At 41.6% G+C, this 10,866-nt stretch overlaps 1 protein-coding gene across 6 annotated transcripts in view; it reads right to left on the bottom strand.

Annotated features, from left to right (window-relative positions):
- Window positions 1-2,090: 2,090 nt before the first annotated feature.
- SLCO2B1 (solute carrier organic anion transporter family member 2B1) overlaps window positions 2,091-10,866 on the bottom strand; it is a 220,203-nt gene continuing 211,427 nt past the window's right edge. For all 6 annotated transcript variants that reach the window (XM_077451192.1, XM_077451194.1, XM_077451191.1 and 3 more), the window contains exons 14-15: window positions 10,204-10,324; window positions 2,091-8,613 (exon numbers count right to left, since the gene is read on the bottom strand). In XM_077451192.1, coding sequence (XP_077307318.1) covers window positions 8,457-8,613; window positions 10,204-10,324 — 278 coding nt within the window. In that variant the 3' untranslated portion in view covers window positions 2,091-8,456. The remainder of the gene's footprint in view (window positions 8,614-10,203; window positions 10,325-10,866) is intronic.

Raw genomic sequence — 10,866 nt, 5'->3', positions numbered from 1 at the left:
ATCAGAGTGGCCCACTGAGCCATCGGCCCACCGGGAAATTCCCGGTAGTCCCAATGGCCAGTACATGCCTGTGCACCGACCCTCCCCATCCAACCTGATGGATCTTGAGAGGTCCTGCAAAGAAGAATGGGAGAAACTGCCCAAAAATAGGTGTGCCGAGCTTGTAGCATCATACTCAACAAGACTTGAGGCTGGAATTGGTGCCAAAGGTGCTTCAACAAAGTATTGAGCAAAGGCTGTGAATGCTTATGAACAGGGGATTTTTTTTTAGCCACTTCCCGACCGGCGCACACCGATGTACGTCGGCAGAATGGCACGGGCAGGCATATTGGCGTACCTGTACATCCATTTAAATATGCCGCCCCGCCATCGCGTGTGCGCTGCCAGCGGCGCACTCGCGTGCCGGTCGGGACCCCAGTGAGTCCGGTCGAGGACTCGATCACCACGGAGATACCCGCGATCGTCTCACGGGGCGGCTGAACGGAGCGATGCCGTTGTAAACAGCATCTCCCCTTTCTGCCTAGCAACAAGTGATGCTGATCTCTGCTCCATGTGATTGGAGCAGAGATCAGTGTTCACTAACACAAAGCCCAGCCCCCCACAGTTACTAACACACCCCTAGGAACACTTAACCCCTACACTGCCACCCCCTGGTTAACCCCTTCACTGCCAGTGTCATTTACACAGGAATCACTGCATTTGTATAGCAGTGATTGCTGTATAAATTACAATGGTCCCAAAAATGTGTCAAAAATGTCCAATGTGTCCGCCATAATGTTGCAGTCACAATAAAAATCGCATATCGCCGCCATTACTAGTAAAAAAATTATAAAAATGCCATAAAACTATCCCCTATTTTGTAAACGCTATAACTTTTGCACAAACCAATCAATAATCGCTTATTGTGATATTTTTTACCAAAAATATGTATAAGAATACGTATCGGCCTAAACTGAGGGAAAAAATGTTTTTTTTATATATTTTTGGGGGATATTTATTATAACAAAAAGTAAAAAATAATGCGTTTTTTTCAAAATTCTCACTCTATTTTTGTTTAAATTTATTTTTAAACAAAAATAGAGTGAGAATTTTGAAAAAAACGCATTATTTTTTACTTTTTGTTATAATAAATATCCCCCAAAAATATATAAAAAAAACATTTTTTCCCTCAGTTTAGGCCGATACGTATTCTTATACATATTTTTGGTAAAAAATATCACAATAAGCGATTTTTATTAACCGCAGGGGTGATCAAATACCACCAAAACAAAGCTCTATTTGTGGGGAAAAAAAGGACATCAATTTTGTTTGGGAGCCACGTCGCACGACCGCGCAATTGTCAGTTAAAGCGACGCAGTGCCGAATTGCAAAAAGTAGTCTGGTCTTAAGCCAGCAAAATGGTCCGGGGCTGAAAGTGGTTAATAAATTTAAAAAGATGGCAAACAAACTTCTTTCAAGTTGTCATTATGGGGTGATGTTTGTATACTTTTGAGGAAAATAATGAATTGAATCAATTTTGGAATAAGATTGTGACGTAACAAAATGTGGAAAAAGTGGAAGCTCTGTGAATACTTTCCAGATGCACTGTATAATAAGTCAGATGTACCTAAAAAACAAAATGATGGGCTTTACCCTTGCTGCATAGTTGTCTGACAAAATACCTCTTAGCCTTAACCTACCATCATGATATTGTCAACATATTAGTACATCAGTTCCAGGTTGATAACGTCCAAACCATCAATTAGGAATACATAGTGAAAAGGTTTGGTCAAAAAAATAAAATAAAAACTCCACACGTTTCGTAGACCAACAGTCTACTTCTTCAGGAGATGATAGAAAGTAGACAATATTGTAACTTACTACATTTTATTGAGTAAACAAATGCATGTATCATCATTCACGTAGGGGTGGGGGACCACGAGGAAAGTACACTGATTAAATGTGTAGGTCCACAGAGTCACAATATATTTCAGTTTCAACATTTTGGTATATTTAAGAGGAAACACAAATTGAGTTCCTAATCCCGACTGGTCAGCCACAGTCCCCTACAAGCAACCTTTCCGCCAAGGAGATAATATAATCACAGGATGGTGGGTTAAGTATTTTATTGTTGATAGGAAAACTGCACAACAATGTAATAAAAATACAAAGAATTCGAAGTTGGATTCTAGTTCAATACCTTTGAAGTTTGTTCTTTAAGTGTCATGTGTTAATATTTGGGACGATGGTAAAATACAATGGTTTTGATTATCCAACACATTGGCATGCATATACATGCATTTTATGGTCATTTATAAGAAGAAATATAAAAAATTATGGATTTTGTAGGCAACACAAGATCTATGTATTTCCTTTTTATTTTCCAGACATCTCAGATAAGGATCATGTACATACAGTGCTGTATTATGTGTAGCTTAAAATAAGGATGGGTATGGATTTCATCCTCATCCTGACCTTACACTGACCACCAACAAGTATTGATTATGAAATCACTGAAATGAACCATGGATAGGAACCCAGCTACGCACCCAGGATGGTGGGATCACCAACATGTAGACAGATTCTACACACACACACCAATTGTAATATAGTTTTATTCTGATGACATACATTCACATTAAAAATGGTCAATAAAAGACATAAGGCACTAACATAGTTTTGAGGCTCAGGACCTCTAATGCACAGAGGGGTAGGTATGTTCACCATGACATGAAGTCATTATACATCGCTGCATTTCCCAAAGAAAATGCTTCAGCCTTCCATTGGTCATTATTTCTCAAAAGCACTATAGCACTGTAACAGAGAACTGTTTGGCACTACAGTAGTAGTCAGGGGCGGACTGACCATTGGGCTACTCGGGCACTGCCCGAGGGCCCCATGCCACTAGGGGGCCCCATCAGGGTTGCCAGCCTCAGTAAAACCTGAGATTATAGTTGCCCCACCTCTCCAGTACCTTCTCAGCCAATAGAAACATGTCTGTGTGTACTGTGTGTGTGATATTATACTGTGTGTCTGTTTGTGTATACTATGTGGCCCCATAATCTCTGATTGCCTGGGGGCCCCATAATCTCCTATTGCCTGGGGGCCCCATGAGTTGTCAGTCCACCCCTGGTAGTAGTAGTACAGTACTACTACAGTAGTAGGGAGCTGTATAGGACTGTGGTGGAGAGCAGTACGGTACTCTGATGGTGAGCAATAAGGCACTGTGGTGAAGAACAGTACAGCTTCATAGTTTGCAAGGTTGAATAAAGACACCAGTCCATCCAGTTCAACCCAAGTGTCTACAATTGTCCCTGTACATTGCACACTCACATTGGCCCCTGCCCTCAGGGAGCCCACAATCCAAGGTCCCCATTCATATACTAGGGCCAATTTTGGACAGAAGCCAATTAACCAACCTGCATGTCTTTGGAGTGTGGGAGGAAACCGGAGGAAACCCACGCAGGCACAGGAAGAACATGCAAACTCCAGGCAGGTAATGTCATGGTTGGGATTCGAACCAGCTACCCTTCTTACTGCTAGGTGAGAGTGCTAACCACTACACCACTGTGCCGCCCAGCGCATTGGTGGAGAACAATGGGACACCGTTGGAGAATAGTACATAACTGTGGTGGAAAGCAATAAGGCACTGTAGTGGAGAACAGTACAGCACTGTGGTGGAGAGCAGTACGGAACTGTGGTGAGGAACACTACGACACTATGGCGGAGAACAGTTGGGCACTATGAAGAATATGGCACTATGGTGAAGTACAGTACAGCACTTTGGTGAACAACAGTACAGAACTGTGGTGAGGAACTTGGCTGCACTTTAGCGGAAAACAGTTAGGCACTGTGGTGGAGAACAATATGGCACTGTAGTGAAAAACAGTACAGAACTGTGGTGGGGAACACTATGGCACTTTGGTGGAGAACACTACAGCACATTGGTAAAGAACAGTACAGAACTGTGGTGGAAACCAGTATGGCATTGTGGTGGATAACAATGTGGCACTATGGTAAACAGTACAGCAATTTATTGGAGAGCAGTACAGCACTGTGTTGGAGAGGTAAGGAGACGTATGGGTGACATTGGATTCTTCCTACTGGCTATCCTGCAATAAGGTCCTCATATGCCGCGTACACACGATCGAATTGTCCGGCGTACTTAGTCCGCCGAAACGCATTTCACCGGACAATTCGATCGTGTGTGGGCTTCAGCAGACTTTCTCAGCGTAAAGTCCGGCGGACTTAGAAAGTATTTTTGCACTCCAATCTTTCCGCCTGGGGTTTCAGTGGACAATACGTTCGTCAGTGTGCTAGTCCAGCGGACTAAGAATGACGCATGCTCAGAAGCAAGTGCGAAAAGGAAGCTATTGGCTACTGGCTATTGAACTTCCTTTTTCTAGTCCCGTCGTACGTGCTGTACATCATCGCGCTAGCAAACGCCCGACTTTATGTGTGTCCGTGTGTGGCCAAGTCCGTTCGGTAGAAAGTCCACCGGACTATCCGCCGGATTGTTTGCCAGACTAAGTACACCGGACAATTCGATCGTGTGTACGCGGCATAAGGAGGAAGAAGACTAGAGCAATGACCGGTGTGGGGACCGGTCAGAGATGTGCACACACTGCTTTGCGTGATTAGCGGTGGTTTCCACACCTGAAAGAAACATAGTGGAAGGGAATGTAACAGCAGAGGCAAACCCTGTTGGATAAAATTGGGAAATGGTAGGATTGATTGGGGTGGTGGGGGAAGCAAAATATGCTTACAGCTTTATATTAATGTCTGGGTACATTTGGAAGACCAGAAGGAGGAGTCAAAAGAGGAATAAAAGCTATTTGGCTATCATAGTGCATAAAAGTTTCATACATAAGATAAATTCACCTAGAAGACCATGTCCCGTTTCATTTAAAAGAACCTAGACTTTGCTCGTTCAGTTAAAAACCCAGAACTTCTGAGCATGAAGAAGCATGTACCTCTAACCCCTATTTCCCACAATGCAGAGTAGTCAATCATCAGACTTGAGTATTGCCATATGACGGCAGGTCCATAGAATTGTGACCAGACCCAGTTCGGAGCTTACGCATTTTGGAATTGCTCAAGTGGGTGGATAAAGTGGAGCCATGGGTAGAAAGTACATGAAAAGTAGATACAATTTTACCATAATGAACAAAGTACAAGTTTCAAGTACACCATCCCTTCTTATTGCAAATATATAGTAAAACACCACACCACCATTACATATATATATAGTGCTAGTGGAAAAATTAGAACTCCTACCTCCTATTAGGAGGAAACACCTTGACCTGAAACCGGCCCTAAATCAGAAATCGGCCTTCGACATTAAGATTCAGAAGTCCAATGAAGACATTTCAGGCATTAATAATAAGCATTAAGTACACAAGAGGAATAGTGATAAAGGAACAACCACAAGTATTTCCTCAAGATTCACTTGAATACACCACTCTCAGCCCCTGTACACACTGTCGGAGATTTTGACAACCAAATCCGTCGGATCTTGTCCGTCGGATCTTGTCCGAAACTGTTGCATACACACGGTCGGACTAAGTTGTAGAAAAATCCGATCTTTCAGAACGTGATGACGTAATTTCGTTACGATGGGACTACATTCAGGCTAGTAGCCAATAGCTTTGATGTAGGAATTTGATCTGAGCATGCGTGGCACTTGGTCCGATCAAAATTCGCTACACATGATCGGAGTATGTCCGATCGAACCAGTTGGTTGGGAAATATTTCCAACAAGTTGGAAAATTGGGTCCGACGGATATTCAGATGGAATCAGTCCGATGCATACCACACACAGTCGGATTATCTGACAACACGGTCCGATAGGACACATTCCGACGGATTCTCTGACCGCGTGTACAAGGGCTCATAGTTGTCCTCTTTTATAGGGGAGGGGATCCTTTAGAAACAATTGCCTATTACTAATCACTAGTATGTCTTAATTGGACTTCTGGATCCTAATACTATAAAGCCAATGTTTGTTCCATCCTCTTGAAGACTTATTGAGACATTTCAAGACTCCTCTGATTTCTCTTGTGCATATAGTATATGTACTGAAAAGTTGTTGATGGTCAAGAGTCTCAACTTTTTGGAGTCGCCTCTGGATCCTGTTTTATTTTTTGTTTGTTTTTTTCATTTGAATACATTTACACATTATTGATACATGTGTAGGCCATGAAGTGTGTGACCTTTTCATGAATTTTCTTTTAAAGTATTCTTCTGAACACTGGTCTAGCCTTTAGATTGGATCCATTGAGAGAATGGTTGGGCAAGAAAATGGCAAACAGCAGTATAATTGAACTTCTTATAATTCTATGATGATCTGTGGTTTCCACAATCCTTTCCATTAGCAGCAGCCTGAAGAAATCCAGGAGCAATTGACCTGCAAAGTCAATTTACCCTGATCGGGGAGTGGCAAACACTCTTCCAAGACCACCAAGATATCTCTTAGGGTCGTGGAATTCAAAATGTAACCAAGTTGAGTTATATATTATAGGTGCTTTCTGATCCTTGGATTCACGTTAGGTGCTTGAAACCATTCCTATCACTCCTGGTGTTCAATAGGAACATTTCATTACAGGATTTTCCCTGTATAGAGATAGAAATAAAGATATACAAGGAATGATGGTACAAGTTAATAAAATAAACGTGATTCTTGAAGCTTAGTCATTGGCCTATGTTGGGTCGGTGGCATCATTTTGGTGCATCTCACAGAGCCAGTTCTTAAGCAACATTGATTTGTTTGGTTTTGGTCCAGATGGAGTTGGAGAGCGTCCATCAGATTTTATTTTATAATTATCAGCTGTATAATTTATCATTCTTGTTCGGCTGGTAGAACCTGAAATCCACCGAAAGCCTGCCAAGAGGCATTGGTTGATATCCTAACCGGCTTCTGAGATCTCTCCAAGATATTGTGCAATAGCTATTGTCACGGAGAAGTAGGCATGTGTCCGCTCAGGGGGTGCGAGTTTTTGTAATATGTGGACTAAACCACCATCAATGGAGGGTCTACAAAGACTTGAACTGTGCAGATTTTATAGCTTGTTCAGATTTTTACCGTTGACTTTTTCTCATTTAACGTGTGGGATTCTGGGTCTTTATCTGCTTCTCGTTGAACATTGTCTTTGTGGCGTATTACAAAATAAACAGAAATGAACAAGATGTAACCAAAATGTAACCAAGTTGAGTTATATATTATAGGTGCTTTCTGATCCTTGGATTCACGTTAGGTGTTTGAAACCATTCATATCACTCCCGGTGTTCAATAGGAACATTTCATTACAGGATTTTCCCTGTATAGAGATAGAAATAAAGAGATACAAGGAATGATGGTACAAGTTAATAAAATAAACGTGATTCTTGAAGCTTAGTCATTGGCCTATGTTGGGTCGGTGGCATCATTTTGGTGCATCTCACAGAGCCAGTTCTTAACCAACATTGATTTGTTTGGTTTTGGTCCAGATGGAGTTGGAGAGCGTCCATCAGATTTTATTTTATAATTATCAGCTGTATAATTTATCATTCTTGTTCGGCTGGTAGAACCTGAAATCCACCGAAAGCCTGCCAAGAGGCATTGGTTGATATCTTAACCGGCTTCTGAGATCTCTCCAAGATATTGTGCAATAGCTATTGTCACGGAGAAGTAGGCATGTGTCCGCTCAGGGGTTGCGAGTTATTGTAATATGTAGACTAAACCACCATCAATGGAGGGTCTACAAAGACTTGAACTGTGCAGATTTTATAGCTGGTTCAGATTTTTACCGTTGACTTTTTCTCATTTAACGTGTGGGATTCTGGGTCTTTATCTGCTTCTCGTTGAACATTGTCTTTGTGGCGTATTACAAAATAAACAGAAATGAACAAGATGTAACCAAAATGTAACCAAGTTGAGTTATATATTATAGGTGCTTTCTGATCCTTGGATTCACGTTAGGTGTTTGAAACCATTCATATCACTCCCGGTGTTCAATAGGAACATTTCATTACAGGATTTTCCCTGTATAGAGATAGAAATAAAGATATACAAGGAATGATGGTACAAGTTAATAAAATAAACGTGATTCTTGAAGCTTAGTCATTGGCCTATGTTGGGTCGGTGGCATCATTTTGGTGCATCTCACAGAGCCAGTTCTTAAGCAACATTGATTTGTTTGGTTTTGGTCCAGATGGAGTTGGAGAGCGTCCATCAGATTCTTTTTATAATTATCAGCTGTATAATTTATCATTCTTGTTCGGCTGGTAGAACCTGAAATCCACCAAAAAGCCTGCCAAGAGGCATTGGTTGATATCTTTACCGGCTTCTGAGATCTCTCCAAGATATTGTACAATAGCTATTGTCACGGAGAAGTAGGCATGTGTCCGCTCAGGGGTTGCGAGTTATTGTAATATGTGGACTAAACCACCATCAATGGAGGGTCTACAAAGACTTGAACTGTGCAGATTTTATAGCCGGTTCAGATTTTTACCGTTGCCTTTTTCTCATTCAACGTGTGGGATTCTGGGTCTTTTTCTGCTTCTTGTTGAACATTGTCTTTGTGGCGTATTACAAAATAAACAGCAATGAACAAGATCAAAGCTCCAATCTCAAAGAGGATCTGGAGTCCAATGTACCTAGAGGGAGGACACGGGAGAATGGGGAGGTCAGTATGGTAAAATAGGTGGCAATTAAATACTTAAACAGGACTAAATCAACACAATATTTGGCTTGATAGAGAGAAGAGAACATGATGCCCAAAATGACAAAAAAGGGAGGAAGGATCATTCCATATAATAAAGACCAAAAAGAAAAAAAAATATGAAAAATGTAGCAATTCTAAGATCAGTTGTCTAAATAATACTGTATATCATAATCCCAAATACATCAAAGTATATCTAATGCCATTTTTTTTTATCACTATGTTTAGAGAGTAAGAGAGGGTTAATCATATTCAATCCGGGTGCAAAAAGTGTCTAATTAGAGACATTTCCGATTTTTTCCCGTGCCATAGACTCAAAGACTAACTTCACCCCCTGTGCAATTGTGCGCTAGTCCACTATTCACCCAATGTAATAAGGTTAGTATGGTGGGAGGGCTTTTTTCCTACCGGGTTGATTCTGGCACCAGGCTTGTCCCTGGTTGTAGGCAAGGATCTCCCTAAGTTCTAATGCCTTTCTGATTTGAATAAGGTTCATTTATCTAGCCAGGGGTTGGGAAGGCAGAGAACCTGCAGTGTCAGCGCCCCTCCAGAAGCTGGTCTGCTCTTAGTATAAAAAACATGAGCACAGTACAAACCCCCCCAAAATCCCTCAACCATTGGTGGTCAGTGCTATTTTAACCCCCCCCCATCATTGGTAGTGTGTACCATTTTTAGCACCCCCCCCAACATTAATAGTCAGTAACCCAATGCTTATCAATCCCTTACCCCCTCCCCCCCCAATCATTGCTGGTCATGGGAACTTTTTAGATCTCCCTCCCCCACCATCCATCATTGGATCATCAGTGGCTCTTTCATTGGTTGTCCTTTTCACTTTTTGAACCCACCCCCATCCCCCCATCGTTTATGGTCAGTGGCACTTTAAATTCACCATCTTTGTCAATGGCATTCTCAATTCCTCACCCCAACCCCCATCATTTGGATCAGTGGCACTTTAAATGCACCCCACCTCTTCACACTTCAAAATTGATCTCACAATCATTGGTGGCCAGTGCCATTTTTTGCACCCCCCCCTCCCCTTTAGTCCTTTAGTGGTCAGTAGCACTTTCAACTTTTCAACCCCAGCATGATTGGTGGTCATTGGCACTTTCAAAATTTCATCTCCCCATCATTGGTAGTCTGTGGCACTATACACCTCCCACACCCCATCATTGGTAGTCCGTGGCACTTTAATCCTCCCCCACCCCATCATTGGTGGTCAATGGCCCTTTAACGTCATTCTAAAGGCAAAAGGTTGTTTATTGTAATGCATTCTATGCTGCATCGGGCAGCTCCAGAGTGGAGGAGAGTGCTGCAGTCAGAGATGCTTTTCTTTTGTTTTAAAAGCCCCGCCCCCCCTCCCCAGGGAAAAAAAAAAACGGGCAATAGGTGGGCTTTAATACTCATAAATAAGACTACATACATTGATCCCATTCTCACACATAGACCAGATTCCTCAGCTGTCATTGTCAGTGCCGATCTCGGCAGATTGTCCCATTTCCTGCCCTGAACAGAAGAGGGCACTCACCTTTGTCTCAGCAGATTGGTATTGTAGTACTGACAGGCCGCCTTCGATCCGCACCTCTTCCCCCATTGGATGCAGGTGCTGTCAATCATACTGCCATACATGACGGGGCCCGGGAGCCAGGCTGGAAGGGAAAGGTGCAACATATTAACTACTTTCGGTCCGGACCTTTTCTGGCACTTTTTGTTCAGAGCTAACAATCAGTATTTTTTGCTAGAAAATTACTTAGAACCCCCAAAAAATATATTGTATATATTTTTTTAAAGCCTTAGAGAATAAATTGGTGGGTTTTGCAATTTTTTATGTCACATGGTATTTGCGCAGCGGTTTTTGAAACGCAATTTTTTGAGGAAAAAATACACATTTTTGAGTTTTAATACAAAAAAAATATATAACCCAATTTTTTGGTAAATTATATATTAAAAAAAAAGAAGTTACGGCGAGTATATAGATACCAAAAATGTAATGCATGAAAATTGCGCACGCCTGTGGAATGGCAACAAACAAAGTAAGTTTTACTATCCGTAGATGATTTACAGAGGAGGTCTGGTGCTAGAATTACTGCCCATGCATTCGTGCCGGAGGACGAGGGCACTTACATTTTTTATTTTTTTTATTTTAAATGTATTTATTTATATATATTTTTTAAACATCACTGTTTGTGTT

Source organism: Lithobates pipiens, unplaced genomic scaffold, assembly GCF_037356315.1.
Source record: "Lithobates pipiens isolate NorthernLeopardFrog02 unplaced genomic scaffold, aLitPip1_a1.2 Scaffold_23, whole genome shotgun sequence".
In the NCBI taxonomy this organism is placed as follows: Eukaryota; Metazoa; Chordata; class Amphibia; order Anura; family Ranidae; genus Lithobates; species Lithobates pipiens.
The sequence above is the reverse complement of the archived record's forward strand: the minus strand, read 5'-3'. Positions and strand labels throughout refer to the sequence as shown.